The sequence below is a fragment of the Eptesicus fuscus genome, chromosome 10, assembly GCF_027574615.1.
Source record: "Eptesicus fuscus isolate TK198812 chromosome 10, DD_ASM_mEF_20220401, whole genome shotgun sequence".
Taxonomy (NCBI): domain Eukaryota; kingdom Metazoa; phylum Chordata; class Mammalia; order Chiroptera; family Vespertilionidae; genus Eptesicus; species Eptesicus fuscus.
Window position 1 is genome coordinate 3849081 of NC_072482.1, and position 24643 is coordinate 3873723.

Sequence of the window (24643 nt, forward strand, 5' to 3'; positions counted from 1 at the left end):
AGAGGTATGCTGATTTCTATGCTGAGTTCAACCATCAGTGCCCACTCAATGTTACTCTGCAGATGCCTCTCACACACACACCCACAGGCATCCACGTGGTGCCCACCGAAGTCCATTGCCTGATCGTGGCCCCTGAGGTTGCCCTCTACGGGATCACTCATAGTTTGCTGGTGACCTGCTCCCAGTCATGTGCCCAGGGGGCCAGATCACTATTTCTTGTCCCTTATTATCTGGCAGGCGGAATGCCCCATCCTTTATACCCCGTAGTCTGACGCTCACCTTCCTCACATGTCCAGCGTGGGAACAGGCCCAGAAGCTGGTTCTGCTGCTTTTCTGGCCCCTGACCTCTGGCGTCTCTGGTAGCTCCATTCTCTGTCTCTCTGTCTCCCACCTCCCCCCCCCCCCACCCCACCCCGCACCCACCCAACACACACACACGAGATTATGAACATCTGTTCTTAGATTGACCCCATATTTTACAAGCGTCTTTGATCAAGGACCTTTACATCTGAAGTGTGTACAACTGGAGCATGACATGTGGTTTCGTGACTTTAATTACCTAATAAATTAATTTTAATTTATTTTAATGCTACTCAGATGGCTAGGTAATAAAAACTTGTTCAAACAATGTACTAAGTGGTTCTGGCAAAATAGGATTTTCTTGAATTAGAGTTTGGTTGCACACCCAGTGACCTTAATGTACACTCTTCGGAGGAGGTGAGACAGCAAACACACAGGCAGTGTGTGTGTGTGTGTGGGGGGGGGGGGGAGCCGGCGCAGGAAAGGCAGGCAGGGGCCTGAACTGCCACCACGCGGAGCAGCTGCCGGGAACTGCTCCTGCCCCAGGCTGGCCTGACCCAGGGCAGCGGCACCAGACTGAGGGACCAGACCCCTGTGGGGAGACGAAGCTCAACCTCAGAACCACAGAAATGAAGGCTATTTGGAGAATTTGCCTTCCTCATTACCTGCAGAACCCAGTGCTCCCGGTAGCCCACAGCCCCTCCTGCTGACTCCTCAGGCCCAGGTCCCAGGTCCCTGGTCGCTGGGATATGGGTGTTGGAAACTTCCTCCTGGCAGCAGAAGAGAGGGTGCGCAGAGGGGCCCAGACCAGCGGGCCCCTGGCCTTCTAGGGCAGCGTCCCAGCTCCTTCCTGACGGTGGAGACCCACAGCCCTGCACTGCCCAGGCCGTTCCCGCAGCCTCCGCGGCGCCTGCTCGCCAGTGCTGCCCTCACCGGCGCAAGCCCTGCGGGGCCTGGCCAGTTTGGCTCAGTGGATAGAGCCTGCGGACTGAAGGGTCCCAGGTTCGATTACGGACAAGAATTTATCCTATGCCCTGATCAGGTGCCTGCGGGAGGCAACCATGAATATGTCTCTCTCACATCGATGTTTCTCTCTCTCTCTCTGTCTCTCCCCATCCCTTCCACTCTCTCTAAAAAAAAATCAACGGAAAGGGTATCCTCAGGTGAGGATTAGCAACAAAAAACCACAACAGGGGAGGGAGGGGGAGGGACGCCCAGAGGCTCTGCCCAGGAGCGGGCAGCCTGCGAGCTCGAAGCCGCCGCGGCCATCTTGGACTTGGGCAGCCTGGGGGCTCCCGGCCTCTGCAGGCCCAGCAGGGGCTGATGGAGACCGACACCCCTCCCCACCTACCCCCGTGTCCAACCCTCCCTGGGTGTAAAACTCGAACCAGGATCATGGTGGCAAGTGCTGGCTCCCACCCTTCCCTACCCGAGCAGGCCCCCTCAGTTTTCCTATCTGCAAAGTGGGAGTTTGAGCCGCCTCCACCAGGTCACGGGCTATGCCCGGTGGGTGTGGATGGGAAATTCTCAGCACGAAGCCCTGCAGTGTGTGCGGCTTTTCCTGCAGATTGCGGGTGCCCTGGGGCCACCACCGGTCCAGCCTCTGCTCGGGCTGAGGCCAAGCTGGAGGGATGGGGGGGCAAGACTCCCTCAGGGGATGAAAGCGAGGCACTGACGTGAGGGACTCGCATGTGACCATTCTGGAAGGGTGTCAGAAACAGACTAAGATGCCGGGCCGGGAAGCCTGTACCCTGAGGAACACTTACACGCCCCCATGCTTGTTATTTTTATCAGCCCTGGCTGCCTCCCCACGGGGACTCCCTGCAGCACAGAACTGCTAGAGTGAAAAGCTTGTGCTAGCTGTGGGGGACACAGGCAAGCGGAAGCTGGGACACGGTGTCCCAGGCGGGAGCCACGCGTGGGTGGTGGCCCCAGGAAAGGAGAGGAACTCAGCCAGGCCTGTGGTGGCCTGTGGGGGTCCCCGCGTGTGCCTGCTCCACCAGCGCAGCAGCCAGAGCCCGGCGGTTCAGGGTCGGCCAGCTTCACAGGGGGCAGGAGACTGGCCCAGGACTCAGAGATGGGGGGCGGGCCAAGGCCTCCCAACTCCATAGGGTTCCGGGAGCCCAAGAGGAGACCTGATTCAGTAATAGACCAGGTGAGTGACAGGCATGCTCAGGCGCCCTCACCCACTCGAGGGAAAGAGGACTGACAGAGGCGACGATTCCCAGTGGGAGGGGGAGGCAGTTTATTGTCAGACACTCTCAGAGGGGGGTGGCCAGGGGGCTCCATCTGCATCTCCTCCCTGCGTTTGGCTAAATCAACCACTTCTCTTCCCAAAGCCCCAGGCTGTATAAGATAGACAAGGCCCCTCCCCACCCCCAGGAGGGGCTTAGGTAGATGGTGGGCTTGGGGTAAGTTCAAGTATTCAGTTCTCCCTCCCAGATTACACTGTGCCCAGGCCATGAGAGCGGGTCCCAGCCTTGGGGTTTCTGGTGATGTTAATAGCCCTTCTCTCAGAAACCTCAAGATGAGCTCCTGCCCCCTTTCCCTGACCATCACAAACCACAGTCCTCAACCTTATAGTCTGCGAGGAGGCCTCTGACCCCTGGTATGGAGTGATGGGGGCAGGAGCCTTCTCAAGCAGTGACGCCTGGAGCAAGTGGCGAGGGGAAGGGAGAGGACTGAGGACCTCAGGAGGCAGGGTGGGAGGGACCTGGTGGATAAAGTCAGACAGCTCAGTCTGCGTCCTCACCCCACACCCTGGGCCCCTAATCCCTGAGAGTCCACCGGCCAAGGCAATATAGGTGGGGAGGGGGGAGTTAAGTAGGTCCTTGTCCCCCAACCCCGGCCAGCCCTGTTGGGGACACGATGCTTTGGAAGGGCCAGGACTGGGCTCCAGGCCAGCTCTCGAGCTCTGACCTTCCGGAACAGCTGAATCTGGGATGTGGGAGAGGCCTACTAACCCCCATATCCCAGGTCCTGGCTTGTGGCAGAGGGGTGGGTGTCCTAAGGGCGTTATAAAAAGCTAAAACCATTAAAAACTTGGGGAAAAGTGCCTCCTAGCTTCTTGCTTCCCCAAGTTATCAACCTCCCCAAAGCCCGGCAGAGAGAGCTGAGCCCAGAGAGGGGGGTCCATTAGCACCATGCAATGTTGGGGTGCCCCTGCAGCCTGACCGACCCCGGGCAGGGGCCCTTCAAAGCTGGAGTGCCACTTGCTAAAGCTTCTGTACCCTTGAGGGAGGACCCCTGCAGGGGACGGGTGAGGGAAGAAGGCTTGGCCAAAGTCCAGGCGGAGGTCTCAGCTGGGACCCCAAAGGACCCTCCTGGGGTCATGACTGGAAGAATCTTCGTACCACAAACTGGCCCAACAGAACCACAGCCAGAACTATGAGCACATTCCGGATGGGGCCGTTGCCCAGGTCCAGGGCTGCCACCTGCCAGGAGACGGGGGGGGGAGGGGGGGGATGGTCAGAGGGGCTGGCAGTGGGTACAGGCACTGAGTGACTGGGGGGGGGGGGCTCGGGGGGCAGCCCAGCAGCACAGGGAGGCTGCCAGCGCTGGGCACTCACCCAGCCGCCCCGCTGCGCGATCCACCGGGCAATGCAGTGATGCAGAATGAAGTCGGCCACGAAGCGGGTCACCTGGCCCAGGAAGCCGGTCAGGCCTCGCTGGTAGACGTAGAGGGCCAGGCGGTAGCCGAAGCCCAGGAGAGCCACCACCCGGCCCCAGTTGATGCCGCTCTCAAACAGGCTGCGGGCAGAGCACGGGCCATCAGTGGGCGCCCAGGGGGCTGCTCCCCCCGACCCCCCCAGCGGAAAGCAACACGGCTTAGCAGTGAGTCAAGTGGCAGAGCTGCCCGCCTGGCTGCTGTTTGGGGGGCGCCTGCGTCTCTGTGAAAGGAGAAAGCTCGGAGGGCACAGGACGGGGCTGCCGCCACCGGGGGCCCCGTGCTGCGGGCGCAGGGCACAGAGCAGAGCAGTGGACAGGGCAGCAGGGAGATTACCTGTGGGCACTGCTGCTGGCCTGGCAGCGAGGGGCAGCAGAGAGAAAAGGACAGAAGAGGAGGTTAGGACACATCCTGGAATCGCACGGGGGGCTGGCCTCTGAGGGCCTGGGCGGGGCTCCAGCTGAGCACGAACCCGAACCCGAATCCTAAGCCTACGGCGACCCCTGCTCTCACCCCAGCTCCACACCTGCCCGCAGCAGCACGGGCGTCAGCCTTGTACGTGCGGCCCGGTCCTGAGCGGCCCGCTCCACTTTACGGACGAGGAGACAGAGGCAGGCAGGTCACAAAGATGGCAAGTGGCAAAGCTGAGCTGTGACCCGCATTTGGTCTCTAACCACCGCACCGACGGCCTGTTCCGGGACCTGGAAGCAGGCGGCAGCCTTCCTGTCTTTGGTGTGAAATGCGGCTCTAAGTGAGGAGGACCGCTGTTGCCTCGCTGGGCAGGGCGGCTCTGGGGACCTACCCACCCGGCCCCTCCGCAGTCCTGATCTAAACGGTCAAGTGCGCACGCACCGGAGATGAGGAGGCTGGGGCCCAGCAAACAGAGGGGCCGAGTTAACCGCAGGCGTGGGGACGCACACACGCCTCCTGACGCTGACAGAGAAGTGTCCCCTCCCAGGGGCGGCGCGGCGTGCGGTGCCGGCAGAGGCAGGGCCGGGCCTACCTGGAGGCGATCTTGGTGAAGTACTGGTAGGCGTTCTCTGGGGTCGGCTGCAGGTGCTGCAACATGGTGTTGAACTCCGAGTCGTAGCGCTGGTTGATGTCGTCCCCGATGATGGCGAGCTGCCGACCCACCTGCCCCAGGGTGCTGGAGGAGCGGGAGCAACAGGGAGCAAGGGACAGCTGTCAGGGCCGGCCCGGGCTCCCGCTAGGCCTTCTGCCCGGGATGCCCCTGGCCTGTGCATCCTCCCCGGGGGTCCCCACAGTGTTCTCAGATACGAGGGCTGGGCTCGGCCTAGGGACAAGGTGCCCCGGGGGGGTGGGAGGGGGTGGGGGAGCCCAAGATGAATAAGGAGCCTGAAAGAAAGAAGGGCAAGAGGCCCCCACAGGGCCCCCCAGCTCCCAGGACCTCCCTGGTGACCCATGTGAGCATCTGCCTCCCTGAGGTGTCCCCGTGGGGCCCTGCTCACCTGGCAGGCTCTGGGGACAAGGTGACCATCTCCGGGTCAGCGGGGGCCGCCCCCTCGGCTTCCTGCTCCTGCTGATGGCGGTAAAAAACGTAGCTGCGGAAAACCTCCTCCGTGTCCCGGGCTACCTGCTCCTCTGAGGATCAAAGCCGGAGTCAGGGAGGAGGGCTGGAGCCGGCAGCCCAGCTGTGGGGACGGTTACTCTTCCTCCAGGTCACGCTGTCCTCACCCGGGCGGCAGGCTCCGCTGTCGCCCCGAGTTCACCCCCAGAGCTTGCTCGGCTCCCGGCACTTTCCACTGAGTCCCCACTTGCAGGCGGGACTGAGGCCCGAGGCCGGAGGGCAGACCCTGCCACGAGGTCCCACAGCCAGAACGGGGCCAGGACAACCCGGGCGTTTGGGCCCCGAGTTTAGCGTGACAAGGGCCCAGCCCTTATGGCTTAGGGATCGTGGGGCCATACGTCACATGGGGACATAGTGGCAGACCTGGGGCTGAACCCAAAGTCCAGGGAACAGCCCGCGAGAGAGCTGCAGGCTTCCCAGGGTCCCCTCGCTTACTTCCTCCCAAAGGTACGATCGATCAATCGTTTCCCCCGTGTGATAAGCCATCTACTTCCTCATTTCTCCTCTGGCAGGGACAGGCCAGCCACGCCCACTCTTCCTTCTTCTCGCCCATCCCGCCCTCTGGCACTGGGATGGCACCATCCCAGCCCGCTCACTCCCCAGCTCCTCCCACCTCTGCAACCCCGGCCGGCCCCTCCCAGCTGCAGGGCTTCCCGGGATCACTGGCCCCGCGCCACCTGCCAGGGGTGGAGAGCATTTCTCCCGCGTCCATGGCGAGTTCACTGCGGCAGAGCGCCTGCCGTGGCCCTTCCTGGTCCGGTCCACGCCCACCCTCTGTCCTCACTGCCGCCCGCTGTCCTCACCGCCGCCCTGGCGGTATGGGGGGGCGAGGGGCAGAAGACCCTTACCCGAAGTGGGGGCCGGGGCTGGCCCTTCACAGCCCTGCGTGGGCGGGCCCGGTCCTGGCCCAGATGCCATGTTTCAGGGCCCAGGGGAGAGCAGTGTTAGCCTGTGGGGATGGTGAGAAAAAGCAAAGATGGGGACAAGCAGGGGCCACAGACCAGAGGTTTCCACAGCCACACAGGGGTCAAGTGGCCCCGTCTCCCAGAAGGACACCCCAGTCCGAGCTCCAGCCCCTTGCATTTCACTGGCAACTCTTCGGGGAAGCCCAGGGGTGAGAAAAGCAAAGCAGCCAAGACCCCATGCAGGGACCTGCACCCCGATGTCCAGGGTCCCAGGAGGGGGGCCGCAGCAGGCCCCAGTGCTTCTCAAGTCAATTTCAGCTCAGTCCTGGAGCCCCGGACCTGCCCCGCACCAGGCACAGAGTCGCGGTGTCCCCACAGGCTGGCCACCTTCCAGCCAAGGTCCTCGAAGGCCCCACTTGCCCTTGGCTGGTCAGAGCACACCTGTTTTCCAGCTCAGGCCTGGGAGCCACAAACACTTCTGAGAGCCGACGGTGTACTTCTACCAGCTGTGAACTCCCTCCGGGGCTGCCGGACACTGAAGTGGCACTCACCCAGCAAGGCAGGCACTGTCTTACCCATTTCTCAGGCGGCAAGTGAGGCACGCGGAGGCGAGTGCCCAGGCCAGAGCTGGTCAGGGGGTCAGGCTGTGACTGAATCTCCATGAGCCCGTGTATTCAGCACATTTAAGATTGATTTCCCAGTCTGTGGGTCTCAGAGGGTGTTCCTCCCAGGGCATCTTTCCCTGGTTAGGCCTGGCCTGTGTCCTCCATTCCTGCCTTGCAGCCAGGCCTCCAGCACAGTCCCCCCACCCACCCACCCCCGCCTTCCGCTGACGCCCCCTCACCCCACACTTGCTCTCCTGCCCAGCAGGGTGGCCTGATCTGCTACGAACCCTAGACAGAGGGAGTAGTTCCAGGACATGAGCTGTTTCACTTTCAATTTGCACCCCTCCATTTCCCCGCACACCCAAGCATTTCCCCGAACCCCCCACACCCTCCCTCCATCCCCGGGGAGGGGAAGGCCCACCCTGGGCCAGGCAGAGCCGCCCTCTTGCCCCCTTCTCTCAGGCCGGGCTATTTTGTAGGGCTCCCGCCTCTCCTTTCTCCCGGCGGGGCTGGGGAGAAGGCAGGCCCTCCCTCCTCCATCCCCAGGTGCCTCTCAAAATAGGCCTTTGCCTAGCACCCCACTTCCAGCTCCTCCTGGAAGAAGATGCCCTTGCCTCTCCCCTGGCCCCCCAAACCCGGCACCCTAGGACAGCAAGGCCAGAGGATGCTGCCTGCACCTGCACCTCCCGCTCCCTGCGCCCCAGTGGAGCCTCGGCACAGCCCCAGGACCAGAGGCCTCTGCCCACCAGGGCCTACCCCGCCCGTCCAAGAGGCATGACTTCCTGGTAAGGCGAGTCCCCTGCACCCCATCTACCGGGTTTGCTGGCCCAGGATGCTCCCCAGGGGAAAGGCCCGGCGGGGCTGCAGACCGGGTCTAGGGCTCCTGGGCAGCAGGAAGCGCCGTTAGAGTTCTCCCCCGGCCTTGACCTTGGCTCTGACCTCCATTCCGGCCTCCCAGACTGCTAAAAGGCTTGGTCCTTCCACCCGATTCTCAGGCACCCGGGGCCAGGCATGAGGGGCAGCAGAGGCAGCCCTGGCCGGATCAGGCCCCCGCGGCGGGTGTGGAAGCTGCCCGGGCAAAGCCTCCCTCCCCAGCCCGCTCCCAGCGCTCTCCCTGCCCCACCCTGAGCCTGGGGTTGCCAGGACCCATTGGAGAGGGTGGGCCGGACCCTGCCGGCTTACCTGCCCAGACCCCGGCCTAGGCCGGGGGTGGCTCCGTGGGGCCGAGGCTGGGGGGCCCGAGAGGCTGCTCCAGGGTCAGCTGCCCGGGACCCGCGTCCAGGAGCGGCTGTCGGCGAGTTCCTGGGGTCCGGTGCAGCCTCTGCGGGTCCCAGGGCGAACCAGGCTTCGGGGAGCGTGGAGGAGCCGGCAGCTCCCGGCTCCCGGCAGCTCCCTGTAGAGGAAGTGGCTCTGCAGCCGCCGGATGCGGATGTACGGTCTCCCAGCCGGGGCGGTCTGCGCTCGCCCCTCAACCCGCGGCCCCCACCCGGCGAGTGGCTCCTCCTCCCCGCCGCTTTTCCCACCCCTGATCCTTGGTCTTTGCTCCCTCCCGTCAGTCAGTACCAATGAAAAAAGCCAGGATGGTGATGTTTCTTTTGCACTTTGGCGAATGAATCTTCTCATTGAATCTTCTCAACAACCCTCGGACGTAGCGCCATCCACTACACCCACTGTACCGACGAGCCAACCGAGGCCCGGCGGGTGAAAGGAGCGCTCCGGAAGTCACCGGGCTGGGTTTGTAATCGAGTCTGGAGGTGCCGTGGGGAATAACAATACTAAACAGATTCAGCGTGCAACTCGGGGTACCAGGCACCTCTGTGGTCTCTGGAACTAGAAACCCGAAGGGGACAGGCAGGTGAGCAGATGGAACCACAGCGAGGGCCTTCGCCTCCGCCAGGGCAACGGGGCACCGCAGTTCTGAGCCGCTTCAAGTTTGGGGGATTGGTACAAACGTGCCGGAGGGTCCGAGGAGTCTGGGGCAGCTTCCGCAGCACAGGGTGCCTTACCGGCTGTAACGCAGGGCTCCAGGTGGGAAGAGGCTCCGCATTTGGCACAAACAGAGGAAATGCTTTTCAACACAACAGGATGTCACCCTACAAGACGTGATGAATTTGAAAAGAATAACCCCGATATTTACTTAATGGAGTTGCCCTTGCTGAAAATAAGGGGAAAGTTGTAGCAAAAGGGGAATGTGGACTCGATCTTGACAGACTACAGTTTTGTCCCAAAGATACTCAGCTCAAATATTCTGAAAAACAGTCTGAACTGTCAGAACAGACAAAAGTACCAATGTTCCTTCACTGTTGAAACTCACATGCTGAATTTTTAAAAAATATATTTTTATTGATTTCAGAGAGGAAGGGAGAGAGAAATAGAAACATCATAGATGAGAGAGAATCATTGATGGGTTGCCTCCTGCACGCCCCCTACTGGGGATCGAGCCCACAACCGGGGCTTGTGCCCTTGACCAGAATCAACGGAGAGCCCTTCAGTCCGCAGGCTGACCTCTATCCACTGAGCCACACCAGCTCAGGCCGGCTTTTTGCACGGAATAAAGCGAGCTGGGGTGTGGGTGAGCAGCGCAGTCGTTTGATGGAACTGGGCAGCGCCTGCCGCTGGCGTGGGTCTCCGTAGGACCTGGTGCTGCTCGCTGACACTGGGCTCAATACCTGGTGAGGTATTGGAAGTCAATACCTGGTGAGGAGTTAATGGCTGAGACTGATGCACCTTGGCGTGGAGTAAAAAGTACACATGCTGGTTCAAAAAATATAAAAACGTCATTTCCACCTGGCCGGGCATGGCTCAGTGGTTGAGTGTTGACCTATGAACCAGGAGGTCAGGGTTCAATTCCGGTTCAGGGCATATGCCCAGATTGCAGGCTCGATTTCCAGTGGGGGGCATACAGGAGGCAGCCAATCAATGATTCTCTCTCATCATTGATGTTCCTATCTCTCCCTTTCCTTTCCTCTCTAAAATCAATAAAAATATATTAAAAACAAAGCAAAAAACCCGTCATTTCCTACCAGCAATGGGAAATGGGCATTGTTTGAGGGACAGAAATGAGCCCTGCTGTGGAATCCAACACTGGAGGGTCCCCTGGAATTGGCAGCACCCTATAGAGCAATACCACTGAAGGGTTTTTCTGACATGTAATCAGCATGTATTTTCCATCATGTATGTAAGATTTCATGGTAAAACGTAATGAAAGTTTCAATAAGGAATTCTCTGGGGGAAAACAAAACAAAACAAAACAAGGGAGGTCTGTGCGCCCACCTGGACGCCAGCGAACTGGGTGCCTGGAGGGGAGAGGGGAGAGCCCTCTGGCACAGCCAGGTGCAGAGAGGGGGTGCCGAGTCCTCTAGACCCTGTGCCCCCTTCTCAGGGCCCGGGCTCCCCAAGCCTCCTCTGCCCACTCCCCACCCACATGCTTCCTCACCAACCACCCGCGGGCTGGCTCCCCATGCCTCATCCTGCCTCACCGCCCCCCCCCTCTCTGCCCCCAGCCAGTCCCCCCACCAATCCCCCCTCCCGCCCTCTCTGCCCCCAGCCAGTCCCCCATCACGTCCCCCAACTCCCCCCTCCCACCCTCTCTGCCCCCAGCCAATCCCCCACCAGGTCCCCCCATCACTCCCACCTCCCGCCTGCCTGCCCTTTGCCTTCTAGAACTCCTGGAAGTTTCCAGCGGGAGCTTTTAATTTGAAAGCTCCTCCAGTTCTTAAGCAGTTGGTCCTGGGGGGCTGCTACAGCCCCGCCCTCCGAGTCAGGGTCCCTCTCAGGATGGAGAGCCCAGCTCCAACCCCTCGGTCCCGAAATGCGGACCGCTCCTCCATGTTCCGCTTCTTCCGTAGCCTGGTGGGGAGCAAGCGAGGCCTGAAGAGGTCCGATGGGACCCTGCTGGGAGGTCAGGAGTGCCCCTCGCAAGAGCAGATGATGCACCGCCAGGGGTGAGTGGGGAGGAAGGAGCCCAGGCCGCACGCCCAGGGGCGCCGCACCCCCTCTGTGGCCCTACCGCAGCGTGATCCCTCGGGGCTGGGGGGCATGGGGGCCCAGACCACCCCCTCCATGAAGGTCTTGGGCGTCATGGCCCCGGGGGTAGAGGTACAGTGGGTGCTGCCCGGAGGTCCTGGGCAACCTGTCTGAGAGGCGCAGGGGGAGGAGGAGGAGGAGGAGGAGGCAGCAGGGGCCCCAGGCAGGAGAGGGGCTGGGCTGTGGGTGGTGGGAAGGGGCCTGGGGCAGAGGTATTGGGACAAGGCCTGGATGACGCTGGGGGTGGTGCCAGGACTGGGAGTCCTTGGAGGGTCGAGCACTGGACAGGGCACCTGGGTGGGCAGGACGGACAACATCAGGGTGAGGAGGCACCGGAGAGGGGTGTGTTTGGGGGTGTGGAAGGAAGCAGGGATGAGGGTCCTCCCACAGTGAGGGGCCGGGGAGGGGGGCTCCAGAGGAAAAGGAGTGCTGCTGGGCTGGAAAGGCGCCTGCGGTGAGGCGGTGCACTGTTCCCACTCCACCTGCCCCCCCTCCCTCCTGGTTCCCACCCCACCCCCTGCCTCCAGGATGAAGCCCCAGAGGGCCCAGCGGGAGCTGGGAGCAGGAGGATGGGGGGCTGAGTAGGGCCTGTGAGAGAGCCTGGGCTGGTGTGGGGGTATCCGGGGCCTTTACCAAGTCTCTGGGCCCCGCCTGCCACCCTCACCTGACTCTGCTTTAGGATCAGGGTCCACTTTGCCCAAGCCCTGGAGGTGGAGCAGAGGGCCACGGGGCCGCTGGGGGTCAGCCCTGAGGCCCTAGCCATGGAGGAGCAGTGTCTGCTGGACGGTGAGTGTGGGCCGCAGGCATGGGGCGGGGCCAGACATGGGGCGGGGTAGGTGTGGGGCGGGCCAGGCATTGGGGAGGGGTCAGAAACAGGACTCTGCAGGGCTGGGCCGGGAAGGACACAGCCTCTGGGAGGGCTGCAGGCAGGCTGCCTGGGGTCCCAGCTGCACTGTGCCAGCTGTGTGATGGCAGCAAATGGCTCAGCCTTTCTGTGTCTCCGTTTCCCCATCTATAAAATGGAGTGCAGTAGTTCCTACCTCAGAGGAGGAAGAATTAAATGAAACGTCCTTTGTAAAGTGCCCAGAACTGTGCCTAGCGCATAGCAGGTGTTTGCTAAGGAAAACCAGGCGGCCTCACCCCCAGCTCAACCTCCAGCTGTCCCTGCCCTGCTGGGCCGAGCCCACCCCCGTTGCCGGCTGACAGGTGACTGCCCTTCACAGGAGAACTCAGGCGGGCTTCTTTGAAGGTGGGGGCAACTCCCTGGAACCACATCCTCGCCTTGTACAAGCAGTTTCAGAAACTGGCCATGGCCAAGGTCTGTGGGGCCAAGCTGGGGCAGCGCGGGGGAGGCCTGGGGGGGCCCTGCCCGGGCCTGGGTGGGTGGGGCCCAGGGTGTGAGGCTCGGGCGAGTGGGAGCAGTCCTCTCTTCACCTCCGGGAGCTGTGCGGCTGCTTCCTGCTTTATGTGGAGGTGGGGCTGCAGGCTGGGCCTGCTCACCTGCTCAGTGACCTGGCACACCCTCAGTTGCCTCTCGAGGAGGAAAGTGAGGAAGAGGAAATGGAGGAAGAGGACAGCTCATTCAAGCTCTGTGTCCCAGTCACCTTCCAGTCGCCACTGCATAAGACATTTAGGCCAATAGATACAGTGGGTAAGTGGGGTGCCCCCACCTCCTCTCCCAACACTCCCCAGGCAGCCCCGTTTTCTATGGGCTCATGGGGATGCGATACCAGTTCTTACCACCAGGTGGTACCATAGGACATAAGATGACCACCCGGGAAGTTGGCCAGAGAGTGGCTGGGCGGGGGAGGCCTCTCCTCTAGGTCGGGTCCTCCTCCCTCGGGGTGTGCGAGAGGCCAGGTGAGGGCTGAGGTGAGGGCTGTGGCTGGGGCTCCGCCTGCACCAGCCTCCCCGCCCGCATTCCTTTCAGTGGCCACCTCCAGTTCTGTGACAGCCCCAGAGGGTGTCCCTGAGGGCAGATGAGAGAGTGGGGGAGTTAACCTTTACATAATCATTACTATGGGCCCTCTCCTCTTCTAAGCGCTTTTCACAAAATAATGTGCTGGATTCTGAGGTTGGTCTGATACTCGCCACTTCACAGTGGAGAAGTTAGGCACAGAGGTTCAGTAACTCACCCCAGATCACAGAGCTAGGAAGTGGCAGAGCTGGGACTTGAACCCAGGGAGTTTGGATGGCTCCACACCCATGGCTGGAGGGGAGTAGATGTCTGTCCCTCGCATGGCCTCCCAGGAGGTGAGGAGACACACTCATGCTTGCCGGAGGAAGCCCATGGGAAGGGTTTCTTGGGGAGACGGCGTCTGGCTGGCTCCGCGGAGTGGGTGAAGGAAGCCCTATGGCTAGGGTGACCGGGGACTGCACGGGGCCAGGATGGGAGCCGGAGCCGCCTCGTCCTTCGGCCTCCAGCAGTTTGCTCCAGCCTGCTTCTGCCTGCCCTTGCCCATCTCTCTGGCTCTCAGGCTTCGTGGAGTCAGAGTTAAAGAAGCTTCTGGTAGCACAGCAGGAGTCCCGCCGCCGGAAGATGGGCAGCCATGAGGGCTGGGAGCCACTGGTCCCGCCAGAGATCACCCTGGAGGGCATTATGGGTGACCAGGTATGCCACCCTGCCCGAGGACACTGGCAAAAGCGGGACTGGAGGCCTCCCATGGCCCCGGCCCCGGCCCTGCTCCAGCCCCCGGCTCCAGCCCCGCCCCCCACTGCTTGGGTAGGGGGGGCATGACCCCTTCTTAGTGGTATTTCTGAGAGTCCGACCCTGATCCCTGCACACACACTTCCCCATCAGTCTCTCTGTCTCTCATTTCACCCAGAGTCCAAATGTCCACTCTTTTTATTATTATATATATTTATTTAATATTTTTGTTGCTTTCAGAGAGGAAGGGAGAGGGCGAGATAGAAACATCAATGATCAGAGAATCGAACCCAGGACCCCTCAGTCCACAGGCCGACGCTCTATTCACTGAGCCAAACCAGCTAGGGTTATAATTATATTTTTATTGATTTCAGAGAGGAAGAGAAAGGAAGAGAGAGATAGAAATATCAATGATGAGAGAGAATCATTGATCAGCTGCCTGCTGCACGCCCCCTACTGGGGATGGATCCCACAACCTGGGCATGTGCCCTTGACAGGAATAGAGCCTGGGACCCTTCAGTTCGCAGGCTGATGCTCTATCCACTGAGCCAAATGGGCCAGGACCAAATGTTCACTCTTTTCTTTTTTCTTTTTAAAATATATTTTATTGATTTTTTACAGAGAGGAAGGGAGAGGGATAGAGAGTTAGAAACATTGATGAGAGAGAAACATCGATCAGCTGCCTCTTGCACACCCCCTACTGGGGATGTGCCCGCAACCAAGGTATATGCCCTTGACCGGAATCGAACCCGGGACCCTTTAGTCCGCAGGCCGACGCTCTATCCACTGAGCCAAACCGGTTTCGGCCAAATGTTCACTCTTGAGGCTTAAGTTTGCCATCCACTTGCTGTGTGACCTTGGAGTGGGGGGGTGCCTTTTCCCTCTCTGAGCCTCAGTTTCCTCATCTGAACATGAGGGGACTTGTCTAGGAGGCTTTAAGGCTTTTAGTACATCTGTAACTCACACGATGTTGCTCATTTTCTTTTTCTCTCCCATTCACACCCATGCCTACCCCGCCCCGCCCCCCCTCCCCCGCCCCACACACACAGGTGCCGGACAGTGACTCTGCCGGTCACACCACAGACCACCCACTGCCCGCCCCTGACATCAGCCTAAGCCCTCGGCCTGTCCCAGCTCCTCTGGGTGGGCCTTGATGGCTCTGTCGTGGAAAGATGAGTCGGGGTCATTTCTGCATTAATTTCTACTTATTCATCAGCTCATGCTCCCACTCATGGCCGCATGCCCCTGTCTGTGTGGTTTACCGAAGGAAAGAGCAGAGGGTTGGGCTCAGCCAGTTAGAGCATCGTCCCGGTACAAGGTTTCGAGTTCAATCCCCGGTCAGGGCACATACGAGAATCAACCCATGGATGCATAATGAGTGGGAAACAAACTGACCTCTCTCCTTTCCTCTCTCTCTAAAAATCAAATGACAAAAAGGAAGGAAGGAAGGGAGGGAGGAAGGGAGGAAGGAAGGAAGGAGGGAAGGAAGGGGGGAAGGAAGGGCGAGCAGCGGGTTGGGAGGCAGGTCTTCAGGCCTCTGCCCGTGAGAGGGCTGTGGTGATGGAGAGAGATGGCGGCACCTGCACAGGTTGCTCCAGGGCTGGGGCTCTGGCTTCCGGGGGCGCAGGCCGCCAGCGCCAGGGCAGGCTTCTCATTGTCCGGAGGCCGTCACCACACAGTCGCCCCTCTGAGCTCCGGGCACAGGGCTGAGCCACCGCATCCCTACCCACACGGGGTCAGCTTGGCAGGGCCCTCACCTCTGCCTTTTCCCTCTTCCTCCTCCTCCTCCCCCCACCACCCCCTGAGCCTGCCCGCCCGCCCCTGCCCAGGGCTCACAGTCCTGGGGTACCTGAGCAGCACTGGAGGGGCCTGGGAGTTTCTGGGGGGCGTGGCAAGTGGGGGCCCAGCTGCCTCAGGAGTATGTTCCTCCCTGGGTGTTTCAGAGGTCTGTCCTCATCACTGCCCCACGCCCTTCTCATCCCCAGAAACACCAAGCCGAGGGGGAAGGGAGCCGCCCCCCAACCTGTGGGGAGTGCTGGGGCCCCGGGAGAGGGGCGTGAGGCGGCTGAGGCCCAGCCTAGGATGCAGGGAAGGGTGCGGAGCCACCTTGGTGTGGTGTCCAGCACAGAGGTGAGGACGGGAGGGCCGGCTGGGTGCTGGACTCCTGGGGTTTTGAAGGAACCCCCGCCCCCCAGTTGGAGGGAGAAAGTTCCCTCCATTTTATGGGAGAAAGTAGCCCAGGGCGGGTGGGCCTGGGTCAGCTGGGACACGGGGAGGGTCTGGGAAGGGTGGCCTCAGGTGCTCATCTGCGGGGTAGGTGGGAGGTTCTGGGGTGCAGAGCCAGGAGGGGAGCCCAGATGCTGAGGCCCCTTCCTCCCCCCTCTCTGCCCCCAGGGCCTGCTCCTCGAGGAGATGGATGACCTGGGGAACTGGCCTCCGAGCGAGTGAGGCGGTGCTGGCGTCTGCCCCACGGGCCGGCCCGGCCAGGGAGGCAGCCCTCTGCTTAGGAACATCCCGGGGTTCCGGGCCAGGGTCCTGGATAAATGGTGCCCACCGTCCGCGGGTGGCTGCCAGCAGGCTGTCCCACGATCGGACGTGGGCGGTGAGGTTTGAATAAAGCCCAGTTTGACTCCGGCCTGCCTGGTTGTCTGTGGACCCTGCGGCCCATCGGCACCGGAACGAGCTCAGCTGGAGGAGAGGGTGGGGGGGAGGGGGGGCTCAGTCTACCCGCCCTCTCCCCCCCTCCCCCGGTCTGTGCCTGCGGCTGCTGCGCCCTGGGCTCCTGGGCGGGAGGACAGGAGGTCTGGGCACGTGGCAGGGTGGGAGGACCCCGGCCCAGGCCTGCATGTCCCTGACTTCCCTCCCGCCCCATTCCCAGGCCGGCCGCCCCATTCCCAGGCCGGCCGGCGGCCTCGCAGGGAGGATCCGGGAATTCTCCAGCAGGAAGTTCCTGCCCAGCCAGCACGGGACAAAGCCAGGAAAGCGGCTCTGGGTCGGGGGCTGCTCGGGGGCTGGGCTGGCCAGGTGAAGGGTCCCCGGGGTCCATGCAGAGGGCCCCTCCCGCTGCCCCGGGTGCAGCCCCCTGCCAGGCTCCGCGCCGCCTCGGGGTCCTGGGCAAGGAGCTCCAGACTTCCAGGAGGCCCAGCCCCCCGCCCAGCAGCGAGGGGGGGCGGGAGTTGGAGGCTCACTTCATATGGGATCAGTTTGGACACCAGGAGGTGCTGTTGTCTGGAGGTGCTGGTGGCTCCCGGTAGGACCAGGGTCCTTCCCTTCTGTGGAGAGAGAGAGAAGAGAGAGAGAGAGCGCGAGCGAGAAAGAGAGAGAGAGAGAGGGAGGGCACTCACATTGCCTCCAGCTCTTCTCATGGCTGGTCTGGCCTGCTCCATGGGCACCCCCACCCCCACCCCACGGCTAGCCTGACCCTACTGCAGAGCTGAAGTTCAATATCAGAACATGGCGGCCTCTCTCAATCACGTGACTGATAACAGCTGCTTGTTGGGTGGATGGCGTGTGCGTGGGGTGGTGCAGGGAGACTGCAGTGACTGGCCTGTCCCTGCCCAGCCTAGCCCAGCCGGCGAGGGGAGTCCCCCTCCTAGCCCCAGACCATGAGAGCGCAGGTGGCCCACGGGGCTGGGGCTTTCTCCCGGGCTTCCTGGCCAGGCCCTGCATGCCTGGCTCAGCTGAGGGGCTGGGGGCTGCCTGGCTCAGCTGAGGGGCTGGGGGCTGCCTGGCTCAGCTGAGGGGCTGGGGGCTGCCTGGCTCGGCTGAGGGGCTGAGGGGCTGGGGGCTGCCTGGCTCAGCTGAGGGGCTGAGGGGCTGAGGGGCTGAGGGGCTGGGGGCTGCCTGGCTCAGCTGAGGGGCTGAGGGGCTGGGGGCTGCCTGGCTCGGCTGAGGGGCTGAGGGGCTGAGGGGCTGGGGGCTGCCTGGCTCAGCTGAGGGGCTGAGGGGCTGGGGGCTGCCTGGCTCGGCTGAGGGGCTGAGGGGCTGGGGGCTGCCTGGCTCGGCTGAGGGGCTGAGGGGCTGGGGGCTGCCTGGCTCAGCTGAGGGGCTGAGGGGCTGGGGGCTGCCTGGCTCAGCCTGGGGCTGGGGGCTGCCTGGCTCAGCCGCGGGCGGGGGGCTGGAGGCCGGTCTGGGCTGCCCTGAGTCAGCGGGAAGCAGTGGCCGTAGGACTCAGCTGTGCTCTAGTCTTTCCCCCAGAGACCTGGCTGCGGGGAAGGCTGGTTGCGCCTAGACCCCTGCTCTCCCCTGCAGGGACCCCAGAGGACACCTCTCCTTCCCCTTCCTGACCGGCCCCCACCTGGGGCCAGCTGTGCACGGGGTAGGGAGCCCTGGGGCCCAGAGCACAGCAGGACGGAGCTTCGTCCCCTTCCTGGCTGCCCTGGGAGGGGCCCGCCTGGGCGCCTGGGTCCAGGCCGGCACCACAGTGGGTCAGGGCAGGCCGGGCCCTCGGCTCAGGCTATGAGGAGTGAGGGGCAGGGCCCCGGCTCAAAGAGGGGGACTCTGCTCCTTCCTGTCAAGTGAAGGCCATGCACCTCTGTGTCCACCCCCACCCGCTTCCCACGACCCACGACCCACGGAGAGGAAGGTGGAGTGGAGGGGGCAGGATGGGGGCGGCTGCCGAGGCAGGAGCAGGAAGCGGGCAGGGCAGGGCCTGGCCGGCCTCTCGGGGTCCTGGGCCTGGCTGTGGATGGGTGGCGAGGGCGGTAGGGACGGGGCTGGGGCTGTGCTGTGGGAAGGCCGGGCCGAGCGCGCAGGGCCGGGCTCAGGCTCACTCAGCGCGGAGAGGCCCTGCATGTCTGAAAGGCTTCGAGGGACCCGCAGGCGCATCTGTGGGTCAGACCTGGGCACTGGGTGGCATTTACAGTTGCTGTCCCGTGCCAGGTGGGTGCTGCCCTGCTCAGGGTGAGAGGGCTCTGAAACCCGTGAGGGTACCTCTTTCTAACTGGCTCAAATCGGGGGGAGGGGGCAAACCAGCTGTACTATTTTCCAGGTGAGAAATGAGATGGGGAGCAGACAGGCAGAGGGGAGGGCCGGGCTGGCTGCAGGCAGGCCCCACACTCTGGATCTCAGTTCCTACACCCGTGAAATGGGAGAATCGCCGCTCCTGTGGGCTGAAGGAAGTGCTGTGTGGCCTGGAATAAGCATTCATTAAGCATCTACTATACCCCGTCCCTATTCCAGGCACTGAGGAGCAGAGCAGTGAACAAAACTAAAGAGCCTTCCCTTTTCTGAGCGTTTATCATTTCCAGGGGGATAAACAATAAGCGTCAGCTGTCAGGAAGAGACAAGTGTGATGAGAGATGAGGCAGGGCAACGGAGTGCTGTTTCAGACACGACGGGGTGTGCAAGCAGGAGCACCAGGGAGGGCGTAGCAAGGGGTGTGGGGCGGCCTCACAGCAGGGGCTCGGCATGTGCAAATGTCCTGTGGCAGGAGCACCTGGTGGGCTGAGGACCAGGGGGACCTGTGTGGCTGGAAGGGAGTGAGCGGGAGGGGAGCCAGGAAGGAAGGGGAAATGGAGCACTTGGCTGAGCTGACATTTTACCAGTGAGAAGTGACGAGATGTGGTTTACCTTCTAAAAGTCTCCCTTGGGCCCTGGCCGGGCAGCTCAGTTGGTTAGTTAATGTTGTCCTGACAGGCCAAGGTTGGGTTCCATCCCATCAGGGCACATACAGGCAGCAACCAGTGGATGCATCAATAAGTGGAACAACGAACTGATGCCTCTCTCTCTCTCTCTCTCTCTCTCTCTCTCAAAAAAAAAAGTCAATTAAAAAACCCTCTCCCCTGAGTGGGGAACAGGCTGCGGGGAGCCGGGGGTGGTGGGGGGTGGAGTGGAGCAGGGCGGCCCCTTGGGAGGCTCGGGTGCGGGCGGAGGTGGGTCGCACCACTGTCTTCAGCACTAGGAGCACCTTTGCACCTTGTGCAGTGGAATACCCACCCCTGCCCCAGAGGCTGGAGAGGAAGAGGGGTGACCTTGGGGTGTGGGGCCCCAGAAGGTCCCACTGAAGGCAAGTGGGCAGCTGATCATGTGTGGGCAACTTCGGCGTGTGTGTGTATGTGTGTGTGTGTGTTCGTGTGTGTGTGTGTGTGTTAGGGGGACTTTGGCGTGTGTGTGTGTGTGAGAGAGAGAGAGAGAGAGATGTCAGGGGGCGGGGAGGCGGCTGGGGGTGGTTGGCACCAGCAGGCTGTGTGCTCGCTGATGCGAAGCAAATGCGTCCCCGGAGGACAGGCCAGGCCAACGTGGGAGCCCGTGAACCCTGGTGCTTCCGCTCCCTGCGGCCCGGGGGCCCTCGCCCTGACCCCGGGCGGGCGGGCCCAGGCTGGAGCTGGGGCGCGTCTGCTGATTTAACCTGCCCGTAGACCAAGGATCACAGTCACCTCTCGAGTGAAATTCACAGCCAGGGCGGGGGCGGGGGTAACAACAGACCCCAACAACAAAAATCGGATGATGTTGCTATAACACAGGTTTGGAGACTTCGGACGGACGAGGAGCAGGGAGGCACCCCCGGGCCTCGGGGAGGAGGCTTATGGTTTGGGCCTGCAGGAGGAGAGGGGGGATTTGACAGGCGAAGGGAAGGGGCAGGCATGCCTGCCAGGGCACAGCCTGCACCGTGACCCCCTGTCCACCTCTCTCCCCAGCCAGGACCACCTGCCCCGCCCCCCACCGGCTTGTTCAGGCCACCCCCTCACATTTAACCCTTTGCTCCCTGCCCTCCACCCCTCTTCACACTTGCATTCTCAGTGCTTTGCTGGGGCCCAAACCCAACCACAGCTTCCCCATCCTCTCAGGCTTCTGCCCATCACTGCCAGGCTCCCCCGCTGCCCTCGCCCTCCCCCACCCATTCTGTAGAGCTCAGCTCCCCAGCCCGTCCCGAGTCCTCACCGCTCCCAGGCTAGGGGACCAATGGGACCCGCTCTCCCCTGCCCCGGACGGACAGACACACCGTGAGGGCCGGCCTGGGGACTTGTCTCCCTGTCTGAAATGTCCCGCATGGCGGCTCAGCGTGGAATGGGGAGGGAGGGCAGGAGGAGGGGGCGCGCTGCAGAGCTGGAGAGGCAGCAGGGCTTGGCCTTTACCCTCAGGCCGTGGGAGCCGCAGGGCGGTAAAGCTGGGAGGGTGGCATGGTAGGGTGTACCGGGGAGGATGGAGTAGGGGCAGGGGCTTCAGGACGCTGTCCCAGTGTCCCAGTGAGAGGGGCTGAGCCTGCGCTGGGACGGGGGGTGGGGGTGGGGGGCAGGAGGGGTAGACAGGAGGGCACTTGGGCAGTGGATCTCAGCCGGGGCAGTTCTGTCTGCCAGGCAACATCTGGAGACATTTTTGGTTTGTCACACTTGGCGGGGGGGGGGGGGGGTGCTGCCAGCATCTCATGGGCAGAGGCCTCTATTGTGGGCTTCCTCACCTTCAAAAGGCATTGGGAGGGTTAAACGGGTCAATACGTGTTCCGTGTTTAACAAATATTTAGAAATGTTAAGCACAAGGTAACAGGAGCTACTGTGACTTTAAAACATCAATCCTCTGTTCAAAGTTCTGTACCAGCTCCCCATCGCCCAGGTGAGACCTAAATCCCTGCCGAGGTCTGAGTGACAAGACCCCACGTCCAGCTTCCTCCCCGAGTCCCGCTCCCCTCCTCACCCGCCGTGTCCCGCTCCCCCCCCCACGTCCGGCTCCCTCTCCACCCCACCCCCCACCCCGCTCCCTCTCCATCCCCATCCCCACCTCCTGCTGCCCCCTTGCTCTGTGTGCTGGGGCCAAAGACCACACTCAGCCTACTCCTGCCTCAGGGCCTTTGCACCTACTGTTGCCGCCACCTGGAAGCTCTGCCCCAGGAATTCATGTGATCCACTTCCTCACCTCCTTGAGGTCTTTGTTTAGCTGTCACCTTCTGGGGGGTGAGGGGAGGTATTTATTAATCACTTATGTTTAAAAAACCCCACCTTCCCTCTCCCCACAACCGGCTGTCTTCTGTGCCCCTGCGCTGCCTGCCTGGCCCTGGACATGGCACCGCTGGCCCAGGCAGATGGCCAGGCCTGAACAAAGTGTCCTTTGCTGGCAATAGCTGCCCCTTCCAGGAAGTGCCTGAGGGCCTGGGCGGGCTCTGGAGGGGCGCAGGGCTGGCTGGGCAGTCACCTGCCCAGAGAGCAGCAGAGCAGCAAGAGGCAGGGCCAGAGGCCAGGCAGGCTCCTGCCCGCCTCCGTTCCAGCACACACCGCTCCTCACTCAGGAACCGATCTTGACCGAGAGCCTGCTGGGGGCACAGCTGTGCCCGAGTCCCCGCCCTGGTGGGCATGAGGGAGACCGGTGGCAGGCTGCCACACCGGGACCCGGCCCGCCGTGGGCACTCGGCCTGGGATGCTGTGGGCTGGGCTGGGGCTGGAAGCCGAGAGCCGCTTCTGAGACCATGGGGACAGGCGGGGCACCGAAGGGGCATCTCGCCTCCTGGCCTCAGGGAGGGTTTGGGGGGCCATGGGCTTATTCAGGCTTCCCCGACACCCCCAGTCTCCCTCTCCACCTCCCCCCATCCGCAGGTGTTTCCATGGCTGGCTGTGCTGCTTGGAAGCTGCCAATGGTTCCTATTGATTGGCCACAGCTCAGCTTCTCAAGAGCCCTGAACCCCAAGGCCCCAGAACCGGAGTCCCAGCCCCTCCCACCCCCACAGGACCCTTCTTGCTCAAGACACACTCCTGACTTGGCCCCGCCCTCCCGAAGCCCTTTCCTCCTCGTGGTCCTGCCTCGACTTTCCCATGGGGCCTGCCAAGCCTGTGTCCTAGGTCACAGAGCATAATACCTTCTACAGGGTACAGGAGCCCTCTCACACGCGCACGCGCGCACACACACACACACACACACTCACACTCAAATACCCTGGGGCACGTCGCAGACCCACCCCAGACCTCCCCATGCTGCTGCCCGGTCCTGCTCAGGGCCGGAGGACGCCTGGCCTTCGCTGTGACGGACAGGCATGAGGGCAGAGGCAGGTGCTGAGTGCAGAGCTCTCAATTCTCAGGGCCTCAGTGTTCAGATCTGTAGAGTGGGTGCTGGCTTGAGTTTAAAAACAAGGCCCAGCATCCTTTGGCACACTTCCGGGGAGGGATGGGCTTTGTCCTTCTCCCTGGAATCTGGGAGGGCTGTGACTGCCTCCATCAACAAAGGACAGTGGCAGTGACACCAGGTGACTCTGGAGGCCACGTTATAAAAGGCCACACAGGTTCCACCTGCTTCTCTTGGAACCCTTGCTCTGGGATGAGCCTGCCTGCCCGCGCCCGCCGGGTAGGGAGTCAGACCGCCCTGAGACCCAGCTGCAGGCGCCCAGCGCAGCTCTTCTCCACGGCCCCGCCCCCAGCGCCTCGGCCCCGCCCCCAGCTCCCACCGAGCCAGCCTGCCAGCCAGGAGGCAGCCAGCCTTCCAGAGGACTCCAGCCCCAGCCAACATCTGACAGCAATCACAGGAGACCCCAGCGGGAGCTGCCAGCCAGGCCCTCCCCCAGGTCTCGACCCATAAAACCATGAGCAAAATAAAATGGCTATTGTTTCACTCCACTAAGTTTTGTAGCAGCAGTAATCAGAACATGCCCCACACCTTTCCCGCTTCTTCTGTTGGTTCCCTTCCCACCTGGTGTCCAAGGCGAAGGCCTCCTGGACAGGGAGGGTCCAGCGCCTGGAGCTCAGGATCCCACGGGGAGCTGGCCCACCTGTCCCCGGAAGGGCTGGCTGACCCTAGGAGTGGCCAGCCAAGCCTCTGTTAACGTAAAAAATAACATTGAAACCTGTAAAGAATTTTTGTGAGTTTATTTGGGCCAAACTGTCGACATATGCTGGGAAGCAGAACCTCAACGAATTGCGATAATGCTCTGGAGAATGGTGGGTTACATCTGTATTCCTTGCAATCAAAGGAAGGGATGTAGGTGGGTTACAGGAAATCCATTGGTGATAGACTAGAGAAGCAGAGGAGAGGGGGGTAACCCCAGGGATTGGATAGAAGGTAAAATGATAGACACATACTTAGGTGGGTGCAGGAACAATTAACATGATAATGAAGGAATTTGTGGGCCCGGGGCAGGGTCCCCAAGGGCAAAGGACCAGCCCTCTGACCTAACTCCCCGAGAACCAAGACCCTCCCAGGTCCCTGCTGTGACCTCTGCAGAGTGAAGGTGGAGCCTCCAGGCTCTGGGGTCAGGCAGGCCCGGGTTTGAGTCCCACCTGTCACTTACTAGCTGTGTGACACGGTCCCTCCCCCCCTGAGCTTTCCTTATCTGCAAAATAGGGACGCGAGGCTCGCCGTAGAAGCTCCACGGACTGTAGGATGGCTGAGTTTGCTCCGGGAGGGAGCGATCCATTTGCTGTCCCCTCAGCCCTGGGAGCCCCAGTCTCCTCATCTGTAAGATGGCAAGGATGGGGCCAGACTAATGCCCTAATGCAGCCACAGCACCACTTAGGGGTAGGCGGCAGGTGTGGGCGACGGCTGATCACTGCTTCCCCTCCGGGCTCCAGCCCCAGTGCTTGCTCTGAGGGCGGCTGACGTGCCTGGGCCGCTCTGGGAGTGGCTGCATTTAGAAAGAGGGTGTAGAATGACGGCAATGCCAACCAATGGAAGGAGCTGCTGAGGGGCAGGGGCCGGGGCCTTGGGGAGCCCTCACCCTACTGCCCCGTGCAGGACCCTGCACACAGCACAGACTCAATCAAGATGTGTCCAGGGCTGGATGCAGACCTGCTCACCAGGCTGCTTGACCCCCAAGGTCCAAGGCTGGGTTTGTTCCCTTCAAACCAGAGGGCTCCTTCCAGAGAGAAGCGGGCCCAGCGCTGAGGGCCCAGACCCAGGGGCTCCTGCAGCACCCAGGCCTCAGGAAGGCTCCTGAGCCTCCTAGGCTGCCTGCGGTCTGTGGCCTGGGGGCCTGGGCGGAGTGGGCTG

At 62.1% G+C, this 24643-nt stretch overlaps 2 protein-coding genes across 2 annotated transcripts; one reads left to right on the plus strand and one right to left on the minus strand.

Annotated features, from left to right (window-relative positions):
- Positions 1 to 2528: 2528 nt before the first annotated feature.
- Positions 2529 to 8531, minus strand: BAK1 (BCL2 antagonist/killer 1). Its single transcript, XM_028137028.2, has 6 exons — positions 8248 to 8531; positions 6404 to 6504; positions 5437 to 5569; positions 4971 to 5114; positions 3870 to 4050; positions 2529 to 3734 (listed from the first exon to the last, which is right to left on the minus strand). Exons 2-6 carry the CDS (start codon positions 6471 to 6473, stop codon positions 3630 to 3632), a joined length of 633 nt encoding a protein of 210 aa, XP_027992829.1. The 5' UTR covers positions 6474 to 6504; positions 8248 to 8531; the 3' UTR covers positions 2529 to 3629.
- Positions 8532 to 10785: 2254 nt separating this feature from the next.
- On the plus strand, positions 10786 to 16373 carry LOC114229156 (gametogenetin-binding protein 1-like). Its single transcript, XM_028137040.2, has 6 exons — positions 10786 to 11009; positions 11771 to 11877; positions 12315 to 12409; positions 12619 to 12742; positions 13569 to 13702; positions 16133 to 16373. The coding sequence occupies exons 1-6, from the start codon at positions 10843 to 10845 to the stop codon at positions 16184 to 16186; spliced, it is 681 nt and encodes a 226-aa protein (XP_027992841.2). The 5' UTR covers positions 10786 to 10842; the 3' UTR covers positions 16187 to 16373.
- Positions 16374 to 24643: the final 8270 nt, after the last annotated feature.

Coding starts and splice junctions, on each gene's coding strand:
- LOC114229156 (XM_028137040.2), top strand. CDS start 10,843: ATGGAGAGCCCAGCTCCAACCCCTCGGTCCCGAAATGCGGACCGCTCC. Junction 11,010..11,770: donor CAGATGATGCACCGCCAGGG/GTGAGTGGGGAG, acceptor ACTCTGCTTTAG/GATCAGGGTCCACTTTGCCC. Junction 11,878..12,314: donor GGAGCAGTGTCTGCTGGACG/GTGAGTGTGGGC, acceptor TGCCCTTCACAG/GAGAACTCAGGCGGGCTTCT.
- BAK1 (XM_028137028.2), bottom strand. CDS start 6,473: ATGGCATCTGGGCCAGGACCGGGCCCGCCCACGCAGGGCTGTGAAGGG. Junction 5,570..6,403: donor AGCCCCGGCCCCCACTTCGG/GTAAGGGTCTTC, acceptor TTTGATCCTCAG/AGGAGCAGGTAGCCCGGGAC. Junction 5,115..5,436: donor TTGTCCCCAGAGCCTGCCAG/GTGAGCAGGGCC, acceptor CCGCTCCTCCAG/CACCCTGGGGCAGGTGGGTC.